Source organism: Myxocyprinus asiaticus, chromosome 15 (genome assembly GCF_019703515.2).
Source record: "Myxocyprinus asiaticus isolate MX2 ecotype Aquarium Trade chromosome 15, UBuf_Myxa_2, whole genome shotgun sequence".
Lineage (NCBI taxonomy): Eukaryota > Metazoa > Chordata > Actinopteri > Cypriniformes > Catostomidae > Myxocyprinus > Myxocyprinus asiaticus.
This window is the reverse complement of record NC_059358.1, coordinates 33,852,406-33,878,927: the sequence shown is the minus strand read 5'-3', so window position 1 is coordinate 33,878,927 and position 26,522 is coordinate 33,852,406. Positions and strand designations below refer to the sequence as shown.

Sequence of the window (26,522 nt, the reverse complement as noted above, 5' to 3'; positions counted from 1 at the left end):
TGTGTCTCTCATGTGCTTCTCAGATGACTGGCAATAAAAGCAGAGGTCATAATTTCATCAGACAGGGACTGCTGACTCTTCTCTTTCTCAGCTGTTTTCTGCAGTCTCACTCTAGGCCTTATGACCATAAACTCCTTTCAGAGATATCCAGAGAGATTTCCAAGTACTCTGACATTGCTCAGCAAATCATAGCAGTAAATGGTAGAGCCAAGAATCGTTCTTATGAGAGACTGGCTGATTTCACTGACACTACAGGACACAGAGCCAGTGGCTTGGAAAACCTGGACATGGCCATTAAGTACATGCACAATGCCCTGACATTGGACTTACTGGAGAATGTGCATCTAGAGGGAGGAGAGTGCAGTAATGCTTCTACCAAGAAATCACACTCTAGCCGTACTTAGGCTGGGCTGTGATGTAGGAACTCCTCCAGGAGTAGTCGCAGTCTATCTAGTGAAACAGAGGAGTCCAAATATTTGAGTCAGTTAGTAAAAGTGCTACTATTTTGCATTTTTCCAATTTATACAACAATTGGGGTGAAATGTTGAACTGAATAGCTGATTTGAAAATTTCTTAGTATTTGGTATGCCCCCTATTTGCTTTACAGACTGCATGCACTAAAGTTGGCATGGACTCCACAAATTTGCACAAAACCTGATGATCCATGTTAACCAGCGAGATTTGAGAATGTTTCAAATAGCATCTCATGTGCTTCAATGAAGCATGGAAGTCTGACCTTTTCTACAAAGGAGTTAACGTCGTCAATGCCACAAATTTGCTTATTTGATGAATGACCTTAAAATAGTGCAAACACATTTTCCATCTTAACATCTCTTTTATCTTTCATCTCTGTTAGCATTTTTCAGAATTCAAAAACATATTTACGGGTTTAAATTATATTTTGAATTCCCGATTTTCAGTGTGGCTTCAGACATACAATATGGACCCCACTGTATGTCTAAAACCTTAGTGTTAAGATTAGAATCTCTTTGGTCTTTTAAATACCTGCATATTTGACCAGTTTAAATGTTCTTCTGGTAAGTATAGAGGCAGAGGTAATGGTGGTGGTGTCATTTCAAGAGCTGAAGAAGAGAGCGATTGAGGCTAAAGGGAAAATTGTTGTGTATAACCATCCATTTGTCAGCTATGGGGACACTGTCGGATTTCAGGGGCTTCAGAGGTGGCTAAAGTTGGAGCCATGGCCTCTCTTATCCATTCAATTACTCCATTCTCCATCAATGGGTTAGAACTGTCCCACTGTTCAAATTATCATGTGCTACCTTCAGACAATTGTCTGAACTAGCTTCTTATTCATCATCATTAGGGATTTGTATTTTTTTTTTTCTGTGATCAAAAAATTATTCATAGTACATTAATCGCAGGAGCAGTTGCCCTTTGAGTTGTCCAGAGCTCAGTGGCATGCTGAAGATGACAATTATGATACTGTAACATATCACATACAGAGATACACAAATAACATGATATTTTGTAAATCTACAGTTCAGGCAAACTTCAATGAAATTTAAATGTGCAAGATTTGTTTTAGCAGCCTAGGTGAAAACCAAATTGGAGTTTAGTGGCTTTTAATCCATGTAATTATACATACACCTGCCACCATAAACTATAGGTTACAGAGTGCAACAGTGCCCGCCCACTTTTTCAGCCATCTGGGTTCCAGAAGTATTTTTCCCATTCATTTTTTTGCATGCTTTTCATAAAATCCTCCATCAAAGAGTTGTAAGCCATGAACCATAGCAACCAGCTCTAAGGTGAATCACAACAAACTTTGTTTTGAGGCAAAAATGTTTTCGAAAATCGGACAAAAAGACAAAGGTGCAGGACTGTGTACTTATCATCTTTCAAAAGGGCGCGAACTACAATCCCATGAAGCATTGCAAATTATGTAATTGAATAAAAACACTATGGAAATATATAAAACTTTTGATTTTAGGTTATTGATTATAAGTATAGAAACTACATATTTTACATTTATTGCAAAATATTCAGATATGTACAAATATATAAGCTGTATATATGAGATTAGATCAACTCAGTTGCTCCTGGGCTCGTTCTGTGGGCTATGATGGCTGGGTTCTCTGATTAGTGGATCTTTCTCTGCTGGACCATGGCTAATGTAGTTGTTCATCAGGAATTCCACTATCAAACACGATTTTTAAACAATGAAGTCGAAATAACACAGACTGATGGCTTCAATGGAAGCATAAACAGTACCATCGATGAACAACCTCAGAGCTCATGGTAAGTCTGTCTTTAAATGTTTATAAGTTGAAATCAATCATTGAAAATCAAATTGTCTTTGGAAATAATTAATAGGATTTTCTCTTCTGGAACCAGACTGTTGCGCTCTATTGTCTTGTTTTTTTTTTTTTTTTTTTTTAAAGGACAAACTCTTTGATGTGTCCCGCCCTAACTTCCTGTTTCAATTGGAAATATGTAAACAGGTAAAAAATTATGTTCGTCATACCATTTCATTGGGTCTTTGACCATTAGTCTACAACCAATAGACAAGATCTCATATAAAGCCCATTATGAATGTCACATATTGTATTCTAAAAAGATTCCAATACATTTGAAATTACCAGTACCTTTCAAGACCGACAGACTCTCCAGAAATTCTCCGTTGCTCCCTGAATGTATGAATGTACTGAATATATATCAGTGTTTTAAGCTCAGCCTCATTGTATTCTTTTCAGCCCCCACACTGGCTGGCAGTGGTACCAGCCTGGAGTGCCTCAGATCCCCACAGCCTGCATTACTGTGGAGGATGCCCTGATGATGAGGAGGATGACCAACAGAGGCCAGAGGATTGTGGTTCATCTGACTATGGGGGCCCAGACTCTGTCAGATCTTGACTCTTTCAACACTGTGGTTGAAATCACAGGCAGTAAGCATCCTGAACAGGTAGGTGGCTCTGAATATGCTGTTGTGTACTGTAATTGAGCTCACAATTCCTGCCGCAAATACTCTGCAAATGCTTTCGTTCATGGGCTGACTGTAACTTAAAATTCGGAATTATGTTTTAAAGGGCAATTAGACAGTACAACATTATTTCCAAACAAGTTTTTAGTGCTTTAAAGGCCCAAACATACTCGACGTAAGTATGTGAACGCAGATGCATCTTGATACGCAAGCTCGATTTCACGTGTCGTTGCATTGTGAAATGTGCCAGAGCGCAATTCATAACTAACGCAAGTACGCACTGTTTTCTCAGCATTTCCACAAGGGCCGCTACAGTGGATTTTCTTTTTTTAATCAACAACTGTTATGGCGGAGCAGCAGTTTGAGAAGAGTCTTGCCGAACAAGTTAGATTATCCAAACTTATTTTTCTGTCGTCTTTTCAGGAAACTCAAAAGCACACACTCCTCAACTGTTGACATGTTGACTCCACTACGTCTGGTTTCTTGGCACCTAAAAAACTCTTTCATCCCCTTGTGGTGCAAGGTTTGTAACTGGCAGATCAACGCAAGAGCGCATGTAATGCATGTACAACGGGACTACGCAGTGCCCATGCGTTGGCGAAGCGCTCACGTCTGCGTTTGCGTACTTGTGTGAAGTATATTTGGGCCCAAAATGCCCATGAGTCTCAGTACCTACCAGAATAGGCTACTCTTCTCCACATCTTAAGTCTGGTGAAAAATTCCATTAGCAGTTGTTAAAATGAGAAGTCAAATATTGTGTGTCCAAAAACACATTAATTTTCCTTTTTTTATTATTTATTTATTTATTGCATATTTTGATTGGTACAGTGTGTATCCATATACTGTATGTTCAGACTGAGATAAGTGTAGTTTGCTGCTGCCTATGTAGAGCAATAGACAGTGAGGCAGCTTGATATTTTTTATTTTTTTATTTTTTTTAAGGCATACCTGTGTCATATTCTCTGCAGATGCTCAACAATAATGATGAGCAGTGGTCAGTCTCACGTGTTTGACATGTGTATGCATGCACTGTGCATTGCTACTCAGCAGGACATCAGGGAACCAATTATACAAATCTGCTTGTTGTTGCCCTTGAAGTGCTTAATTCAGGTGTTTATGGAATGGAATCTGCTTCTTAGTCAAATGAATAAGGTTTTTCCTGCATCAGCCCCAATTACAGACAGTATAGAGGATTTCTCAGCTGCCCAGCTGACACTGTGACCCCACCGACTGATCATCATACATCTGTCCAGCATCCACTGCCAGCTTATTTCTAATTAGAGACTTGTTATGGAAAGGTTTCTATTCTTGTGACTGTGCTGCCCTCTCTATGTTAAATTTTTAGCACGATCCCCTGTTAATGTCTTCTGTGGGAAATGGTGAAAGATTCAGTGTGATTAAGTGTGAATGGAAAAAGAACCATTCTGCAGTCTTAAATTTTAATAGAAGCGTTTGGCTTGAGTGCTCTGTTATCCCTTACACTGTGGTACATGCCCTCATCCGCACAGGAAAGAGAGAAATAAAGACTGTGAGGAACTGAAGCCACACACAGAAACTGATGCTGTATAGTTTAGTAGGCACAATAAGGTGAATCTCATGAAACCTGTCTGGGTTATTTACTTTACCCACTAAAGAAATTAGAGATTATGCTATATTATTCTCCAAAATGAAAGCCTAATTTTAGGACCATTAGGATCTTTTTTTTATTATTTATTTATTTAGCATTTTGACATTATGAGAATTTGTCCTCAGCCTCACACACACATACACACAGAGAGAGAGAGAGAGAGAGAGAGAGAGAGAGAGAGAACAGAATCATTCAGAATAATCTCCAAAGAGAGGCGCTTAGGGTGCATTCAGGTTGATGGGCAGGACACATAATGAAAATACCATTAGAAAATGTTTATTCAGTAGTGTTTTTTATGAAATACAATACTCTTTCTGTAATTCTGTAACATTACCATTCATCACATTTCTCCAGTTCCAGCGTTTAACATCATTCTCTGATGCAGAAATGTCCTCAAATCCCTGTAGATCTGTTTCAGGACAGTAGGCACTTCAAGGGCTTCTAAAACATTTGTGAATATACATTTTCATAGATTTTTTTTTTTTAACTAACATATTACATATAATATGTAGTATATAAATAATTATATTCTATAAATTATCGTATATTAACTTATACAGATACGTCATTGACTCTAAATGGTCAGGTCTTAAAAAGAAACATAATGTAAATGCACATGTAGGAGGGAGTAAATTAAGCAAATGTGATCCTCACTATTAATCACCGTCATTGTTAACAACACTGTTTGAGTCTTTGGAAGGTCAGAGACATTCAGCAGAGTATGCTAGAGTCAGAACCATACAGTAAGTAAAGTCATTTTAAAAGCTTTTCCACATGAGGGTTAATATTATGAAAGAAAATTAGTCAACAGTGAATGCTGAAAATGTGTCAATTAGTAACAATGTGGGAGTAGGACTGTAATGTGTGACTAATACTGTTGACATTTACTGGATAAATGTCATTAACTTGTCATGGAGCTCAATTGGTAGACCAGGGCTCAGGCAACTGCCAAATTCATCGGTTCGATTCCTAGGAAACATGCAATCTGATCAAATGTAAACCTTGTTGCTTTAAAAGTGTGTGAATTTAATGGAAGATACTGTTAAACATACTCATTAAATTTGTTTACAGTGAAGACTGCCTTTATCTGAAAATATTCCGTATTGTATTCATAATAAAATATTTTTTTCCCCTCTAGAACTGGGTTTTGTGGGGAAACACAAAAGAAAACACAAAGTTAATGTACTTGAAAAGTTTCTGTGCAATTCAAACTATATATATCGGTAAAGTCATTGCAGTATTTGAGGATGCCATGAATGGAGAGCACTTAAGAGATAGTGGTGTCGCAGACTTTGATGAAACAATTAAGAACTGATTTTTCTAAGAGACTTTACCCTGCATAAGCGCTTGTGACAAGACAGACAGAGAAAGAGGAGAAGGAAATGAAAAGTACACGCATGGTGGAATGTGTTCTTGGCTTCAGGCAAAGTAGAATTTAAACTTTCAGGGACTTTAACACTGTAATACAGAAAATTCAATGTAACAAAATACATCGAAGCATTCCGCAAAATGCTGTGATCTTTAAAGGCTTTGATTATGGCCAGACAAAAATGCAAACATACATGTACCCTTTACAATATAAGCTGAGATGAAACCAAATTATTGATAAAGTCCACATTGAGATCATAATTTACATAAATGTAATCAGTGAAAAATTAAAGGTATCAGATAAAGCACACTTATAACCCACAATTATGGGTAATTACCCCCTCTGAATTGACTTGTTCTTTAATAAAAATGTACCTCTACTGTTACAAAGTAGTCAATCTAGCTGTGTGAAGTTGCTTTCATACTTTTCTTTAAAAAAAAAAAAAAATGTCAAAAACCGTAAAGAAATGGGTTTTTTTCTTTTCTTTTTTTTTTTTTTTGATCCCAAAACAAAAGTACAAGCCCTAGTATGCTTTGTAAATCAAAATTATCATTTGTTTTTGTTGTTACATTTTTAAATAAGTAGATGTTCCCTGTGTAAAAAAAAAAAAAAAAAAAAAAAAAAAAATCTCCTCAAGGCTGAGCCAGGTTATTCTTGGAGAGGAGATGGTTGTCATAACGACATTACTCTTGGCAATGATTGGTCATTCAGGCATAGAACTCTTTGCTTGGAGCCTTCTGATAGGCTGAGCTAGGTGGCTTACGCTCTCCAAGATCATAGCTGCCCTCATCCTTCTTTCTCATACGGTACACCAGGAGGAGGATAAGGAAGATGGCAAACAGGAAGCCAATCACTCCACCGGCTATAACGGCTGCAGCAGGAATTCAAGAAAGACACCAGGTCAAATGAAACGTTTTATATCTAACACACAAATCACATTCAAATGTTTCCACAAAGAATGATGAACGTGAACTTAAAGGAAATCTGTGGCATGAATCCATCTGTGGCATGCTGTCAATTACCACAAAAAATAATGTTTACATAGAGAAAAATCGGTAGCATTTTATAATAAGGTTACAGTTGTTAACATTGTTAGGTTTCACGAATTAACAATAAACAATATATTTTTACAGTTTTTTATTAATCTTAATATTTACTAATGCAATTTAAAATAGTATTAATATACTGTATGCAATGATCATCAACCATTTCTTTGATTGTTTAATGTTTAATGTTGCTATGGTAATCAATGTGCTTTGCATTTAAAAAAGGTCAATACGTTTATTTACAAAAAAATAATAATTGTGTCTTGAAGGAATGTTCCACATTCAAAACAAGTTAAATTTAATCGACTGTATTTGTTGCATAATGCTGATTACCACAAAAATGTATTTCGACTCTTCCCCCGTTTATTAAAAAAGAAGCTAAATTGTGATTATAGTAAGGCATTTACAATTTCAAAAGTACAGACACAAGATGTTAACATTATGTGTGTTAACATGATTTTAGTGTGATAAAAATCGCTGTCACTTAATCCAACATTACAACTTTGTTGTCATGGCGACATATAGTGCTAGTGAGCCCTGAAATCTGGTAAATGCTGGTAGATCCCAGTTTTTATCACATTTAAATCATTTTAACACATATAATGTTTACATGTTGTGGCTGTACTTTTAAAACAGATTGTACTTACTGTTTATGGACTGGCCCCATTGACTTCCATCATAAGTGCTTTACTATAAACTTGTTTATTTGTTTTGTTTTTTGGTTTCTTTAAATAAACAAAAAACTTACTCTTAATTATTATTTTTTTTTATTATTTTTTTTTTTGTGGTAATCAACATAATGCAACATATGCTTTTGTTTGAGCTTACCTTGTACTGAACCTGAAACATTGCATCAGTCTTTCTTTCTACCTTTTTATTTTGTCACAAACCAATTTGAAAAAGCTGGTTTCCCAGCAATATTAAATATATACAAAATACAGACGTATTTATGCCACTCTCAGTTCTATTCAGCTTTCAATATAAAAAATGATGGTGGACACAATGAACATTTCTTTTAAACATACCCGCCAGCACTTCTGTCCTCTGGAATAGATTTTCTGTGCGAACCTCATGAAGAGGGTCAGCATCTTGTACAACACTTGATGAGCTGGTGGCCTCAACAGTAACCCGGGGCTTTTCTGTCCGATAGCCAAAGATCTATAGAACAGAGAGAGAGGGAGAGAGAAAGAAAGAAAGGTTAACATCGAAATTGCTGACAGCTAAAAAACTAGTAGACAGGAGATCCAATAACAAGACTGAAGGATCCAACATAACCGTGATGTTCTGTAAAACTGTGCAAGACAGCAGGCCAAACAGGTGCAATATCAGGGGTTGTCACAGTTTTGCAAGCTGTGCATGTTTTCGTTGCAGTGGGAGTCAGCAGAAAGCTTTGATAGTGTCACAATCAGTTGAAGTTCAAGTGAAATGGGCGAGCAATCGCACCTCTGTTTCCGGATCCGAGTCCAAGACTGTCTCTACGCTGATTTGGTCCGTCTCTCTGGAAGTTGAGGACTCCAAACTGGGGCTGCTGGTGTAGACAATCTCCAGAGTGGATTCGGCTTCGAATTCTGGGTATCGCACATTTATTGTGGATGTATCTTCACCGTCTGTTTTACTGAAACCTAGAGGGACAGTGAGGAATAGATACTACAACCATTAGTATGTTGGTCTATGACAGTGGCTGAGTTTGGAATGGCATACTACCATACTACTCGTACTATTTGTGCCATAGACACATATGGCAGAGGAAGGAAGAGTAGTATGGGTTGTATGCCATTCCAAACTCAGCCAGTGGTTCTCAGCTGGTTTGGCTTCAAGACCCAGATTTTACTTTGGACATTAAGAGGCCAGCCAACACAGTACCAAAATTGTTGAGCATACAAAAGTATGCTTAAAATAAAACTCTGAATTATTCATATTAAACCATGAATTATTAACATTGCAAAGGCTGAATAGGAAAACAGACAACTTTGGTTTCTAAATGTCTCTTTAATCATTTTAAAGGTTTCATGACCTTAATTTCATGAAATTATGCATGATTATATGATAAGTTGCATTTTGTTATTTGCATTTAGCATTCTTTTTTCCCTGCTGTCCAAGATCCTATCAGAACATACCTGTGACCCATTTTTAGGTTGCAACCCACCAGTTGAGAACCACTGATATATGACATTCAAATATAATGGGGCCATAACGAGATCCTGATGGCCTGCGTTATAGTTCACACTTCTCTCTTTCTTGGACTTTTAGATGAATGTGGTGAAACAGAATGGGTAAAATTAAACTAGATCACCACTCTTGCTTAAAAGTGTTTCCAAGAGAGACACATGAAATAATAATTGCATATCATTTCCTCAATTTTGTACTGTAATTGCACCAGGTACAAGGCACTGAGGTGCAGCGGTAAGAGGCAGAGGAATGACCAATTAATAATGCAAGCCTTCTGTATGCAGTAGACATCTGCTGGGTGACCATGGTGGTCTAGGCTGACCGCATTTGACCGCAGGTGAAACATCTGTCTATTCACAGTACAGGCAGCATTGACAAGAAAACACCTCTAAGCAGCCATTCTTTTACCACCACTTCACGCAATCTTTAGATCTACCTAATAAGACAAGCCCTGTAAGTTGTTTCTAAATACTTGATTTCTCTTGTTCATAAGTCTTGTGAACAGCATGCCAAACAATATATTCTACACTAATCCCTAAATGCAGCTTTTGAAATTATACAAATATCATATTGTTTTTAGCAATTGAGTAATTTCAGGGTGAATCTAACAAGGCATTTACATTTTCTGTATGTGAGTGGCGCTTAGCCATGCCAAATTGAAAAATTACGATGGGTTTCGCTGTTTATCGTCAGTGTAAGTCTGACGATTTGAGGTAAGATTTATGTTCATAGCACAAATGGTGCAGGACAAGACACGTAGCAAAGTTTAAAAGAATACTTCACCAATATAGAAAATTCTGTCATTATTTACTCATCCAAATGTTGTCCCAAACCCATTTAAGTTTTTTTCTTCTGTGGAACACAAATTTTTTCAAATCTTCACACATCTTTTTGCCATATAATGAAAGTAAATAGTGACTGTATGCTATCAAACTCCATAAACAACAAAACAAATAAAAATAATATAAAACCACAGTAAAAGTAGTCAATATGACTCATGCACTACTTTCCAAGTCTTCTGAAGCCATTCGATCACTATGGCAACTATGTTAATAACATCAAACTTCATAGGTTCAATCTTGATGTAATGACACAAGAGCCAATGAGGTTTGATATTATAAACATAGTTAATCGCCATATATGATTTATCAATGAGTGAATATCAACCTAAATTTCAGTCTTATCATCACAGAAAGTAATCGTACAGCTTCAGAAGACTTGGAGTATGCACTGACAACTATTGAGGTTTTATGGTGTCTTTTGTCTTTTATGGAGCTTGACAGCCCATAGTATGGTGAAAAGGCATGTAATTTTTTTTTCCCCTTTTGCATTCCAAAGAAGAAAGAAAGCCATATAGGTTTGGAACAACATGAAGGTGAGTAAATGATGACATAATTTTCATTTGTGGGTGAACTATTACTTTAATACTTAGGGTTAAAGTAATGAGAAATAAAGATATAACCCTAAGAATGAGCAATTAGGGTAATAGTGATAATGATGCTATTTTAGAATAAATGACAGTGATTTGAAGTATCCTTACCAGATCCTGAACCAGAGGTGAAGTCATCATCGTCTAAAGGGAAGTCACCAGACTGTTGGTCGTCCAGATAGAGGTCATCAGCTGAGGCAAGAGATTGACCTGACACCAGTACCTGCACAGGTGACCACAAACAAAATTGCAGATTTAAAGCTGAACTTTGTCCTGTCCCAGCTTCTGCAGACAATTTTAAATAATTTTTGGTTGATTTCCTTGAAAAGTCTTTGAGCATCTCAAACAGTCTGACAGAGGACCATTGGTTCAACTAAGGTGTTTTGGGTGGGACTACCTGTTTGTTGACCAATGGAAGATGGGAGTGTTTGGGGAAACTGACTGAAAACAGTAATTATTTAGCAAATCCATTTAGTGACACTAGAGGCACTGAAATTACACACTTTAGCTTTAATTCAACACATTGTCAGACCCAACACCACATTTCATTTCACCTTTAAAATGACGTATTTCAAATTGTTGTCAACTTTATTTAAAGAAAAAGTTTAGTCATTACCTCAAATTTATGTTTTCAAAGAAATACACCCAGTGTTACTGGAGGATTTACTGAAACGAAATGTGCATTTGTAACCAATCCTGCTTGACCCACTTCGAGTGGGATTTGAACCAAGGTCTCTGGCATGGGAGGTGGGCATGCTAATGAGGAGGCTAAAGTCCCTAGTGCACCTATTGAGGCCTGGGAAGTGAGGTTTACACACTGCACAGCACATACCAGCTGGCTACTTTTACACCCCCCCAAACCTCACTCCCATCTGGGTTACAGCACCACTTGTAACCATTCCTGTTCAACCCACTCCAAGCAGGATTTGAACCAGGGTCTCCAACATGGGAGGTGGGCATGCTAACAAGGAGGCTAAAGCCCCTAGCGTCAGTTGCTTGTGTGCTTCGAGGCCAGTTTTACACACGGCACAGCTACCTACCAACTGGCTACCATTACACTCATCCCCTAAACCTCACTCCCATCTGGGTCAAGGCACCACTGTTACCGGTCCTGCTCGACCCTCTCCGAGTGGTATTTGAACCGGCGTCTCTGGCATGGGAGGCAGATGCTCTAACAAGGAGGCTAAAGGCTACAGCCCTTAGTGTCAGTCACTGGTTCACCTCTTGAGGCCAGGGGAGTGAGGTTTACACACACTGCACAGCACGTACCAGCTGGCTACCATGACATTCACCCCCCTAAACCTCACTTCCATCCAGGACACGGCACCACTTGTAACCTGTTCTGCTTGACCCACTCCAAGCAGGATTTGAACCAGGGTCTCCAGCATGGGAGGCAGGTGGCTACAGTGCCTAGCGTCAGTCACTAGAGTGCCTCTTGATGCCAGGGGAGTGAGGTTTACACACTGCACAGCTACCAACCAGCTGGCTACCGTTACACATTGTTACCACTTATGAGTAGTGCCATTTACATATCATAGAAAAACCATTTTCTATTTCTATACAACATAAACAAATATGATTGGCTGATTTTGTTGTTAGCTAAAAGGCTCAAACAACAAAAACGCCTGCCTTAGGTTCCTTCCAACTCGGTTTCCCTGGAAACTACCGCTAAAAAAGTAATGTTTGATTTTCTCCCACAGGAAAAAAACTTTCTGAAAGCTCTCTGACCCACTAAAATTGTGCTAAAAAACCAATTTAAAACTCAGCATCTGTCATTTCTCCACACATTGTGAAAGTAACAAAAGGTGTATCGCTCTGAAGTAATACTTCAAGGTTGAGGGTGAGCAAACAAACAGACACGGCCTACTAGTCTCACACACATAAATGCAGGAGGCTATCATTGTTGTCAAGAGAGAGGGGGCAGATGGATGCTATGTCTATTTCAAAAAACCTATGACCCTTTCTATTTTGGTGTGACAGTATCACATCCTCCAATAACCTTGTCCTCTCCCATAGACTTCTCCATTCAAGCTCACTCGGGCTCAGCCGTCTCTGATCTCCTCCATCCACATTAACCCTCTTGAAAATCACAAAGAGCAACCAGTAGCAGTGGTCACAATAACAGCAGGCCATGCTCTGTGCACATAATTTCTAATATAGCAGAGGGCAATGAAATAGAGCATGAAAGTGCTGATGCTGTGAGTATGTGTGTGTTTGATTAAAGTCTACAAGAGCAGCAATGGATATGATAATGACATTGGATAATACTGTATGCACCTTTGTGTGTAATATGTGTAATTTGTCTCCTTTTCACTCAGATGATAAATAATGACACTCAGGTGATACGGTTAAATTTTATAGTGGTCACTCATGCTGGATACACAAACAGAAAGAGGGATCCATGAGAGAGAGAGAGAGAGAGAGAGAGAGAGAGAGAGAGAGAGATGAGGCATATTTTATGAATAGGGTACAAAATATAGCCTGAAACTCTTTAAAATATATACTTTTCTACAAATGTTTAAATAAAAGAGGTGGATGGCCTTCCGAAAATGTTAATCGTCAGCCTCAGGAGGTCAAACTAAATACTATTTGAGCTGGGGGGGTTTTTTTCTATTCATTTTCTATGAGTTGCCGTTTTTGCAACCCTGATTGTGTCCTGTTTATTTGGAACATGTTTAAATACTGTTTAAAAAACATGATCACACGTTAAGTCGGCATGTTGTTTCTGAGAGTTCTGGTATCCTAGGATTGCAAAAAAGTTGAAAAATGGTGCTCAACCAACTAAAGAGGAGGTGCAACAAAAAATCAAAATGCCATACTTTAAAAAGAAGGAGGTGTAACACTCACTCTATAAGCAAAATTTAAGCTTAACTTTGTTTGATTAAAACTTGCATGACGTTTTGGCCACCCTCAGGTGGCTTCAGGTACCCTAGAATCGGACACATTATGCAGACTCACTGACAAGCGGCATCTCCTATCAGACATTTTTGCATCGGCTCCAGTCCATTTACCTTCCCTTGTGGTGTGACCGGAAGCATGTTACATCAGTAATGTGGGAGACTTGGGTTCAGATCCCACGTTGAAACCATGAAGTAATCGCATTTGTGTAACGAATATGATTTGGAGGATGCATTTTCCCCTCTAACATTACATTTTACTCTACTGATGGTAAGGTTTGGTGTTTGGGTTGGGGGGAACAGTTTATAAAATATTCCTCTCCACTGTATTACATCCTGTACAGCTGAAAACACTCCCTTCAAAACTTGATTTTGGTGCCACTCTGTGGACATTATACCCAGAAATTGGAGCTCACACATGCCCATTACGCCCAACAACACTTACCACTTTGGCCACTGGGGGCAGGGTCTGTAATTTGTCTTGTTTACATTATGAATTCATGATGCTAATGCGGTAACATGATACAAGCGGCCATAATATGCGCCAGTTACACTCTGTTATTATAATTTATTATGTAAGCACTGATTTTAGCTAGTTAGTTTCCAATTTCACTGTGAGATTAAATAAACATAAAATAAACACTGAAATCAAAGAAACATTTATGCAATAAAAAAAATGTTTACATTTTTTTTAATTAAATTAAATATTTGTTTGATAATTCTTTCAAACAATAACTTGGTTAATAGGGTAATAACAGGGTTGAATGGTCAAGCTTAAAGGGGTCATGACATGACATACTATTTTGACATATATGAGGTCATTGTACAATAAAACTTACTGTATGTTTCAGAACTAAAAACTTCCTCCTCACTGCAAAAAAAGCATTTGTTGAAACCAAGCTGCCAACATGATTCGTTTTCTACTTTCTCCACATTGTGACGTCACACTGTGATAAACATTTGCATCTGACCGCCTCTACAACAACACATCAATGCTTCTTTACCTTATTACTTCCGTAGCCCTGACCAGTAGTGATGAGCAGTGAGATGGCAAAGAGAGAGCAGGTCAGTCAAGAGCAGAGAGCCAATCATAACAGTGGGTGTTTACTGTCAAGAATTAAAGGAGAAGTAGCACCAAAACCGAGCGTTTCTTACAGAGGGTCAGAATGGGGGTGGAAAATGATCATGTTTTACAAATGCAAAAAAACATTACTAATATTATAAGTGAACCGGAAGGAACATATTAAAACAATAAAAAAGGCATGACATGACCCCCTTAATGGATGCAGTCATTTTGTGTTAAAATAGAGAAAATTAAATCTGATTAGCTAATAGTTTTTTTGCCATGGTGAAGAAAGGGAGCAAATGATGTTCTTAGGTGTCACAATTTTAAGGTGTGTTACATTGTTTGTAAATGGGGGTATATCTTGTGATAACAGGGTTGTGCACAAAATGTGGGACATAGCTAAAATGATGTTTTTGGTTATTAAAATGATTAAATAGTTACAAAATTTCGTTTTTACCATTTAATTGTAGTTTTTCAATTTCAATTCATCAGATTATGTAAGTTATGCCATTGTTTTATGATTTTAATTGTTTGATTAAATCGAGTGGGTCAAAACCTCTGAGCTAGGACAGGCCAAAATCACCATTTTTAGGGGTTTATAAAACTAGATATTTTTAATGCCAGTTTTATTTAATGGTAAATGATGTAATATATCTAATTGTTCAAGCATCAGAATAGTTCTCATCACCTAATAGTTCTCATATTTGTGCCTCTACTGATTATTTAAAAATTGGAAACACTTTACATTACAGTACTTTAGTGTTAATGTACTGTATTAGGTATCCTGAACTAACAATGAAAAATATTTCAGATTGTAGATCGATCGATATGGGTTTTTTAATGGCCGATGCTGATATTCAGAGATCAGGGTGGCCGATAGGCCAATACAATGCCATTATATCACACAATTTAATATAGTAAATAACATAAATATAAAATTGCAAAAACAATTTATAAACTCTTATTTGGCACCATATTTACTCAATTTCACACTAAACACACTAAAAGAAATAATCTAAAAAAATAATATTGTATTTTATATGGTATATAGCAGTTTCTTCTGAATTCTGTTTAGTCATCATATTTTAGTAATTTATTTGCCAATAAAGAAATTGTTAATATATTAGAAGAAGGAAATAACAGTACACACAGTAGTCCAGCAACCATGGAGGGCATGTCCACGTTAGCAGTCGCATTTTCACAAAAAAAAAAAAATACCGAATCAAACCAATTGTTCATACAGTACATAGTGAATAAGACATTTACTTATAGTTCATGTGAAGCGCTTTTACTTTGAAGATGCACTCACGCTTGTGGATTCAGCGTGAGCAGCAATCTTCTCCTGACAGTTTAAACAGCCTGGATCGCCAGCTTGGATTGTCATAGACTGACCGTCATGATTTCTGAATCAGAAGAACTTTTGATCCTGATCCTGAAGTTTTGATTCTGGCTGATGGAATATGCACTTCAGAGGAAGATATTAAATGAGCGCTCGATGGGAAGAAAATGCTGGATTTTTGTGAGGTTTGTGAATTACAGCTGTTTAAACGAGATACCTGCATATTTGCAGACCAGTGGTGCAGTCAGAGCCGTACGCACGTATAAACCGTATGCTTACTTATTTCCCAGGGCTGTTTGCGTATAACGACTTCTAAGGATCAATATTTGTGTATACCCTTGGTATACCCACATGTTTTGCTGCTTCAGAAGTCCATAATCTACTGTCGTTAGTTTCTTTTTAACTGTATTGGATGCTGTTTTGTGAAACTGGACATTCTTTGTTGTAACTGGTACATTATAACTTGAATTCTACCATTCCCCACCCCTGATATCCTTTGTCATTGCCATTATCGACTGAGGGAATTTATGACAGTGAGTGGAGAGAGAGAGAGTCACCCTCACGCTGAAGCAGTATCAGGTAAAATTAATTAACGAAATATGCCAAACATCCTGTAAAATAAGGAATCATCCCATTTAAGGGAAAAAATTATGTTCTGTATGAAATCCATACGCGATGCCGTTTGTCCCATTTTTTAGCGTCACACACTCAAACTGCTGAGAATGTTTTACAAATCGAGAGAAATGGACCTGAAACACACACACCTTTTGCATGAGCTGTGTGAGATATCAGATGTTGCTTTACACGGACGCTACACTTGACAGAAACGGCTGAGGGAAAGATCAGTGGCAATCAGTGGACGTCTTCTGTCATGTTTTCTGTCAGAAGCAAGATCCTTTTGTCAAAATCATGAAGCATTCGAGTGCACGTTAACTGTTTCCCACCACTGGGATTTAAAACACCAGTAAACGCACATATTCATGACATGCCATTAGATTTTATTGCATATGTCAGAGCTTGTTTTGGAAGAGAGTGAGAGAGAGAGGTAAGAAAAACTGCATTACTGCATTAATTCAAAATAAAAGTACAGTAGTACAGGTGTAGTTAAAACACTTAACATGATTTTCTTACATTTCCATTAAGATAAACACTATTTACTGCCAAAACTATGACACTAATCCAATGAGAAATACACTATTTTCATGTTAAGCCTTTTCTCTCCCTTTCTCTCTTCTTCCTGGTCGTTGTATTAAAGCATTTTTCATTTTAAGTTTAGCAGGGGACGTTCACACTGAATGCATTTTTGTGTCCGTCCGTGCTGTTTTTCAATGTTAAGCAGCATCTCATGCAGGAACGCCTGTAAATATGGGTCATTCTTACAATTCTTTGACATTTAAGTCCCCATTACAAGTGTGTGGTATTTATATTGATTCATTTCACCTGATTTTGATAGGCTTGTTAAAAAGAATAAAGACTTCTTAAAATGTTACACACTTCTGTGGGTTTAAAAGTACAATTTTAAATAACTGAAATCCTTTTCTATTGCACTGTGTCACTTCCTCATGTCCCAAAAACTGCACGTCAAACATCTTTGACAAAAGTAAATGCTAAATCATTGGATTTCTTTTTTTTCCCCACATACAGTTAAGAGTTTAGTGTTACATTCTCTCACTGACATGTATTAATTTGTGGTAAATGTGTAATTTTAACACAGATAGTGGAGGTTTTTTTGTGTGTCCTTGTGTGTTATTGTGAACCCTGTTATGTCATGATCCCATGACCTTTCATTGAAGATACAGTATATGTTATGAAATGACATCACACACACTGGAGGTGGACATCAGCCATTCTGCAAAATTACTTTGAGTTATTTGAAGTTTATAACCCTATTGTTTTATTTATGTTTCCTTTATTTTGTTGTGTTAGTCACATGTGGTCAAGCATAACATGTCCACCCTATTATGGGAAGATATATGGGAAATTAATATAATGAAGTGGCTCATTTATCCACTGAATGTCCACCCTGTTATTGTTCTCCCTGATGCTGCCCATTTAACTGGATGAACATCTGATTTTTTTTGTAATTTAGCTTGACTAGTATGACTAATATAATTTTTAGATGATATATAATAGAAGTTTTATTGATATTTGCCTTTTATCATTAGAAAAGTGACAGGGAACTGCTGAGGATAGACTGTCAGAAAACGTGCTTCAGAGGAAGATTTATGAGCATTCCACAGGATGCTGGATCTGCTCAAGTTGTGTGAGATTGGTTTATTACATATGTTTAAACAAGATATGTGCATATTTGCAGATGGTATATAATATTAGTTTTATTGATATTTGCATTTTTATCATTAGACAAGACAGTTAAAAGTTACAGGAATCTGCTGAGGAGAGAGAGGGAGAATGAAACAGGTGAGCACTTTAACATTATGAGCTGAAACGCATCTGCCACGGCTCTGATATGCGGACTGTTTAAATGGCACTGTGTTGCACACCGGTCTATTATTGTAGTAACATGATGGCACGTAACAACAAAATGAACCGTGACTGGTCGTTTACATGTCTCAGTCGCTTCACATGCAAGCAGGCAATTCTCAGCGCCCTCAAGCAACAAACTGGCCAAAGGGGAAAATTTATCGGCCAATGCCGATAATTGAAAAATTCAGAATATCAGCTGATTTATCGGCCTCTGCGATATATCGGTCACCCACTATTTAGGATTGCTTAGTATAAGCAATTAATAGGACAGCTATTTGTTCCCCATCAAGATGCTGCCCCGGGCGGCTGCCCATGTCGCCCATGCCTAAATCTGCCACTGCTTTTATACACTCATCTTTGCAATGGTATTAGTGTCATAATAAATAACAATAACAGAGTGTAACTGGCGCATATTATGGCCGCTTGTAGCATGTTAGCGCATTAGTGTCATGAATTCATAATGTAAAAAAGACAAATTAAACATTTTCTACTGCATATATATATTACTTTAAATCATCATCGAGTGGTTAACACAGCTTCTTTTACTGACCTCATGTGAATTCTACTCAGAATGAGAAGTCGTTGATAACACATTTTTAAGGTTTTACATGTAGCGTCCTCATATTTAAATGTAATTCTGATTGTCTTCCACAACGGTGTGGCGGGTATCTGAATGTTTGGAAACAGTATACCGTTGCACGGCTGTTTAGAACTTCTTTTTACCCCAGAATGAGGAAGAACTTCTACGGAAGTATATCGAGGCCTTTATCTTATCACTTACACTAGTCATTCTTATCCTTATTGACCTAAACCTAAAACATGATCTCTATTTCTGTCCATCTCAGCATAACACATTCTATGCTAATAAGGCATCCTGTTATTTTCTAACTCTTAGTTCTCTTTTAACCTCTTGCAACACTTCATATCTCTGAGTCCATCCTATACCCTCAGGTAAAACATATATTTTTTCCCTTTTGCTACATACATACTATCCCCCCAGCTAAAACCTCTAACTGCAGCAGTTTCTCAAACCACCTAAATAAACAGACAACTTTATTGTATAGACTAAAGGTTACAACACCTCAGCAGAACACTGTCAATAAAAGTTATTCAGATTTAGAAAAAATAATGAGAATTCATACAAAATCCTTCAGAATGTGTGTCAATTCTAAGATATTTTGGTTGCAAATTTGCTGAAAATTTGCCACTCATTATTTTCACATACAAGATTTGTGGCAAAATCTTCATTGTCGCCAGAGGTTTGCTGCAGGTTCACCAATACTGGTGAAGAACTAAAACTTCTGACAAACATTTGCCGTGAATCACAAGCTCATTTGAATGTGAAAATAATGAGTGTGAAATTTGTGTCAAGTTTGCAGCAAATTTACTGCAAGTTTGTCAGAACATTTTGTAAGGGAAATCAACAATCTAACTGATTTATAAAGTAGTAACACTCGACTCAACACACCACACTATAATTTATGTCTTCCCTTGGCCATGGTATGATGTGTGTATTAATGAACAGCTATCGATAGAGAATTCCGGGAAAACTCTGCCTGTATACTGCTAGTCTAGGATCAGTTTACGCACCCTATATCTAAACTTTTATTACTAGTGAGAAGTGAAAAGCGGACTCTAGATCTGCAGGCAGATCAACATACATTGCTAAATGCGTGCGCAAATAAAATCATTTTACATTTTTAATACATTGAATTAAATAATATAATTCTTAGATATTTTTTGGAATTTTGGAATTAAAATGAAGTCTACTTAAATTATTGTAAAAACGAGTTCATCCAAGTACTGTATGGAAGCATTCCTTTTTTAATCATATCCATATACACATTAAATAAAACTTGAAATGAGCTTGCACGAAAGATGACTTCTTACATCACAGTTACTGACATTGTCAGGCACCACTTATAACTTGAGTATGCCAAGTTCCAGACTGATCTCACAGTGAAATCGGAAGCAGTAGGTTGACTTTTCTTTAGCTAAAAATCGGTCTGCGCTAACCGAAATGTGAAAAACTGCCTCCAGTGACCAAAGCGTTAAGTGTTGTTGGGCACATGTGAGCTCCATTTTGCAGGTGAAATTTCCATGAAGGAGTGCAAAAAACAAGTTGTGAAAAGAGTTGTTTTGAGCTGTACAGGCTGTAATACAGTGAAGAGAAATGCAGATTTTATAAACTGTACCCCACAAACCTAAACCTAACCATAAGTGGAGTAGAAATGTAATGTTAGAATAATGTAGAAATGTTAGAGGAAAAAAATATAACCCTTGTCACTGAATCATGCTCGTCACTGATTATGCAAATAAGATTACTTCCTGGTCTCAACACAGGATCTGAAACAATGCAAAAATATCAGATAGGAGATGGTGCATGTCAGTGAGCCATCATAATGTACCGGAACTCTCGGAAACAACATGCCGAATTTCAGTGTGATTATGTCGCATGTTTAAGCAAGACAGTATTAGGCTTATTTATTATTCAGTGTGCTGCCATCCCAATTATTGGTTGGGGAGGACTTTATAGCCTAACCATGTCATTGGTTATCCCAGCCTATGGAGTTCCGCACCAAAGTTTAATAGTTAGTTTGTACAAATCCCTAACCCTAAGTATTGGCAATAGTACTTATGATCCTTGTTTAGCAAGCAACACAAAATTTCTAAAATAAACAGAATGATAGAGGGCTGCTTAAAAGTAGAAGGACCAAAACATATAGAACATTTTATTCATGAAAAAAAAAATTTTTGTTTTATATTAAAAAGATTTTAAAACATTTGTCAAAAGAAGTCAACAGCGTCCAATCTTAAAATAATTCCAGCATGCACTTTTCCTAATTTTGTCTAATTTGAGAACGTGTGACTCTCGAGTAATTATTTTAAGGCTGTGAGAGAGTGTTACTGATCATCCCCCATGTGTTCCATGAGAACAGCCATAAATGAATGGTTTTAGATGATTTAGGAATGTCCCTAGAAATTCTTACGTTCCTTCATTTAATTGAATGGGAATGCTCAGAAAAGCCTATAGTGAAATTGTTAATGGGATGACGGGATTAAAAACTCACAAAAAACTAGTGCAGGTGGGGGAGTTAAAGCTCAGATTTCAAGCTGAAGTCACTTTATTTTCTTTACTTTGAGGACAGCCATGAAAGAGAGACCGTAAGTGAGGAAAAGAGAAGGAGTGAGAGAGAGAGGGAGGTAAGAGTATGTTGGAAAATATCTCTCATTCCAAAACAAACTCCTGTCAACCATATGAAGGTGAGAGCCGCATTCCTGAGTTCCCGGACGGCAGCACAAGTGGCGTATTGTGCGAAGCTTTGAGTCCCACTCTTTCAGCCTCTGCCAATGATACAGCTGGACAGGAAACTGAAACTCACAACCAGCTCACTCTTCTCACTCAAACAGCCTTGCCAAGCGGCCTAGCACACCGCATCTTTCCCTCTCCCCAACTCTCCAACTCTCTCAGCACACCGTCACCAAATCGTATGTTACGCTCAGTGTCCGGCCAGCTGTACGCAGCTGCCAAGTCGCAAAGTTGCAAGCAGAGAGAAAGAACTGACACATACAGTATGTGCCTTTGGCAAGTGTAGGTCTAATGTACATAAGAGGAAAACATTTACAGTTGACCAATAAGGTGTTTGCAATTCGTCTGCACAGTGATTGACAATCAAAATTAAAAATGACACTTCATGTCAAACAGGTTGCTGACCCCTGTTAAAGAATCAGCACTATTGAGCCATCTTCTTTTTTTGCAATTTTTACAAGTTTAATACACTAAACATCACATTATCCTCCAAGAATATATGCTGATGTGAGTGAAAACACTGAATACCGGAAAACAAAAACAGGCTTCCTTTAGGAATCATGGAACTCTTCCATGTTCGGAAGAAAAGGTGGATTAACAGCATAAATCGTCTAGATTCACTCAGTTTCAATGAACAGAAAGTGTGCTTGTGTACCTCTCACTGTGAGTGGAACTTGCATCAAGCCCAACAAATGTCTTGTTTTAAATAATATGTGTGTAGTTCATTCCAGTATTTCACATTGCTTTATAAAAGCGTATATTGCAAAAGATTATGTAGTTAAATAGGTTTGTATTGCATTTTAACTGTATTTTTTAGTGCGAGTTTAGTGCGCTACGGGGTAACTCACGCTTCCAGTGTTAATACTGTAACCTGTTAAAGGGGTCATGACATGAGAAATCTAATTTTCCTTGATCTTTTGACATATAAGAGTTCATTGTTTTATAAAAACATACTGTAAGTTTCAGAACTGAAAACTTCCTCCTTAACAGAAAAAGAGCTTTTATTTAAAACCAGGCTCCAGAAACAGGCCCTTTGGAATTTGTGGAACTTGTGAAGTCACAAGAACCAAATACATCTGCATATGACTGCCTCTTCAGCAAGACATCAACAATTTTTCATCATTGCACATTTGTCCCTGCCCACTGGTGCTTACACAGGACACCTTCACGTGCCTATCTAGATTTCAATGTTTTTCTACACTAAATGAATGGCTTTGACCATTGTCATTCATCTCAGGCCGCTTTTAAAAGATGCAATGTCAAGTTATAACTCTAAAAAGGAGACCTCCATTCTGTTTCATTCAGCTGCGCTGTTTCTTGCTGTTTTGAAGGCTTCCTGGACCGTTTTTGCACCCATCTGTTCTATTTTAAATTGTTAGTCTTTTGTAAACATGCACTAGATGGACATCTTTGATCGTTTTGATGTGTTTCCAGCAATGTGCACCACGTTTTTAGAGCGGTACAATTGCAACTTTTAAAATGGAACATTCTGCTGCTGCCACTGACTGGGAGAAACACATGTTCTGTGTTTAAACAGATATGGAAGATGTGAGAGGTGAAGAGTCTCTGCTTTAACCTGTTGAAGCTGGTTGAAGCACCCAATATCACCATGGATTGTATTACATTTCAAACATTTCAGCATGGTTTATATATTTTCGCCTCAGATCAGCGTGGATTGCTTGTGAACCAGTCAATACATGATTCAAGCTTTGCAAAGGAACTGTTATTGATTGAGCATTATTAAAGATGGAGCATTTAAAAACTCTATTGGACCCGACACAAAAATGTAAGTAAACAGTTTTTTCACTAATATTTCAAATGTCATGACTGTGTTATAGTTAATGTGCCACTGTGTAATGTAATGTATTCAGATGCAATGTATTGGGTGTACATTATGTGTTAACCCTGAAATTTAATTTTATGATGTTGTGGAGCTTGTTGCACATTTTCTTCTGATTGAGTTTTAAATATGGCTGAATTGGAGGGGCTGCATAATGTTATTAAATCATGACAGTAGGCGTTTACATTGAAGTCTTAAAGGGCCAGAGAGCTTAAAACTTAGCGTTTCAGACAGAGGGCCAGAGACAGGGTGAAAAATTATTATATATTATAAATTATGAATGTTTTGGTGCAAAAAAACAAAAAACTTTACTAACATTATAAGTGGACCTCAGGGAAGATAATAAAATTATTTAAAAAAAAAAAGAGTGTGTCATGACACCTTTTATATGGGTGCAAAATATGTGGCGTTTTCGCTTGTGGTGTGAAACAGGCCTTAGCAATTAAACATACTTTACACAAGTATGTGGATGCAAACAATGTATGCAAGCACAATTGTGTGTATCATTGCATTCCGAAATGTCATTTTGAAATTTATTAAGCAACACAAGTATGTGTTGCATTCTCAATGCTGCCACAAAAGTGCTATAATGGACATTATAACTATAACTCTGTCACCCCCTAGTATTGATGTTTTTACTGCCAGACCAGAGCAAGAGCAAGAGCAAACAATTGGCATGTTCAACAGCACTCAATGTAGAAGTCTCTAGCCATAGGTCTCTAAGGGCGGGCTATACAGTTTGCAGAACTTGGTGCTAACAAAGTGTACCATGGTATCACCATGAGTTTTGCACATGTTATCATGTTATTCTTTGATGCATCTTTAAGAACAATGTAAATACCATGGAATCATTCAGTAGCATGGTATACATCAAAGTAACATAATGTTACCATTTGACTCCATCACTGTACCATGGTGCTGCCCCAGTACTGTAACCCCATGTATGAGTAGGGGGAGATGAACCTGATGGGACCGCTTGCTTGAAATGCATTGGGAAAGTATTCACATCTGTGTTTGTATACTTGCATTAAGCATGTTTTTGGCCTTATGAGGACTTATTACAGTTAATCCCCTGGGAGTAAACAGGTGTTAAGTGTCATACTGGCGATAGTTCACAGTTCAACCCTGCTGGAGCTTAAACTTACAGTATTTACCAGCTAATATCTGGTCATAATTGTGGCCATAATTATAATAAGAGTAAATGCAAACAGTCAGTTGGGCATTTATATAGAATGGTTAACCTAAAAGATTAGCAGTTATAGAGTCTAACAGGCTTTTAAACAGGATGGAAAAAAGAAAGAGGAGAGAAAACTGCCAGTATTGCAGCTGAATTTAAGATACTCAATGCAAGATATAAAGCATGTTTTTTTTTTTTTTTTAACTGCTAGGTGAAGCAGAGACTCACAGCCAGACTAATATGATTATTACACTCGGAATGGCCCCTTTACACATTCCAGACTGCATTCAGTTCCCTTAATGTAATCTCAATATGAAGCAGACTGCTGTGTCTCTTTGAAATTCCTCTCCATGCCCCAGAGGCCTGGCTGTGTAATTTCACATAGTCTGCTGCTCCGCTCCAGCCGCAGGAAACGCTGTGTGTTTTCCTAGTTCAAAATCACACCTATTACACAAGAAGCCAGCATCTCTTTTGCTGGAATACACAGTTGGAGCAAAAACCTGTTTAACTACTGTATCTCTGATCAGACTGTACTGTATAGAGTGAACTACACATTCTGGTAAATCCAAACTGTACAGCTAAAATGAGTCTAATTTCAGTTGTCTCTACATCACTTTAATTAACAGAATTATTTCAAGATTTTCAAACACAATCATAAGACATCAGGCAATGTCTAGCCTATATGTATATTTAACGGAGGCTGTAAAAGCCAGTTAGTTAAAAAATATGCTTAATAGCTTTTCATACTACATTTAACCCAGTGTTAGCGTGCTTTTTTTTTAACCTCAGGCCACTTTTATGCACTCTTAGGCAGAAGATTATCACCATTTACATTCATTGTATGGTTGTATGGAGAAATTTGCAATGAAAGTGAAAGTGACTGGAACAACATAAGGGGTGAGTAAATTAATTATGAATTATCACTCTAACACTGAAGTACTGTATACAGATATGTCAAAGAAATGTATCCGTGAGTATACAGTATAATACACCTATTATACATAAAGGTGTTGAAGAGCTGTTATTCATAATGCCTAACTTAGACTTTCTCTTCTGAATATTTCAATTTTAAAAGCTTTTCCTTCACTGAATGCAACATTCAATCTGCTAGAGGGTACAAAAGCAAATACATTCAATAGAGAAATGGGAGTCATTCGCTCATGTATTGATTAAAGAAATGAAAATGAATCAGTTTTATAGCACCAAAAGAAAACAACACAGAAAGAAGAGCGGAAGGGAAAACAAGAGTAAACCATGGGATGCTGTAAGTAATGGCTATTGGCTAATGAGCTGGGTGTGTTGAAAGCTCCAGATGTCTGCTTCTGTCTGCTCATGTGTGCAGACTAAAACTTCAACAAAAGACAGCAAATTAAAGGAGAAAAACACCTTAGATGCAATTGAAAACAAAAGGTGCCTTTTACCATTTCTCTGCTTGAACTGTGCCTAGTAAATGATAACTGGCAAAGGAAAGGCTTAATGAACAGAGGAAAGACAAAAAGCAGCTCGTTAACACCTTCAGACCTCATTATATACAAATATACGGAATGAACAAAGACAGGGGCCTGGGTAGCTCAGCAAGTACTGATGCTGATTACCACCCCTGGAGTCGTGAGTTCAAATCCAGGGTGTGCTGAGTAACTCCAGCCAGGTCTCCTAAGCAACCAAATTGGCCCGGTTGCTAGGGAGGGTAGAGGCACATGGGGTAACCTCCTCGTGGTCACGATTAGTGGTTCTCGCTCTCAATGGGGCACATGGTAAATTGTGCGTGGATCGCGGAGAGTAGCATGAGCCTCCACATGCGGAGTCTCCACGGTGTCATGCACAATGAG

General features: G+C 37.5%; 1 protein-coding gene across 2 annotated transcripts in view; it reads right to left on the bottom strand.

The window, feature by feature from the left end:
- Positions 1–26,522, bottom strand: part of LOC127452486 (syndecan-2-B-like) — a 662,603-nt gene that overhangs the window by 616,083 nt on the left and 19,998 nt on the right. Inside the window, exons 2-5 of one of the 2 annotated variants that reach the window (XR_007899274.1) lie at positions 10,692–10,803; positions 8,426–8,604; positions 8,008–8,140; positions 6,575–6,807 (exon numbers count right to left, since the gene is read on the bottom strand). Coding sequence is in view for 1 of the 2 variants with exons in the window: in XM_051717945.1 (XP_051573905.1) it covers positions 6,644–6,807; positions 8,008–8,140; positions 8,426–8,604; positions 10,692–10,803 (588 nt within the window). In the remaining variant the exon portion in view is untranslated. Of the gene's footprint in view, positions 1–4,821; positions 6,808–8,007; positions 8,141–8,425; positions 8,605–10,691; positions 10,804–26,522 lie in introns of those variants that run through there. The other variant, XM_051717945.1, reaches the window with a different exon arrangement.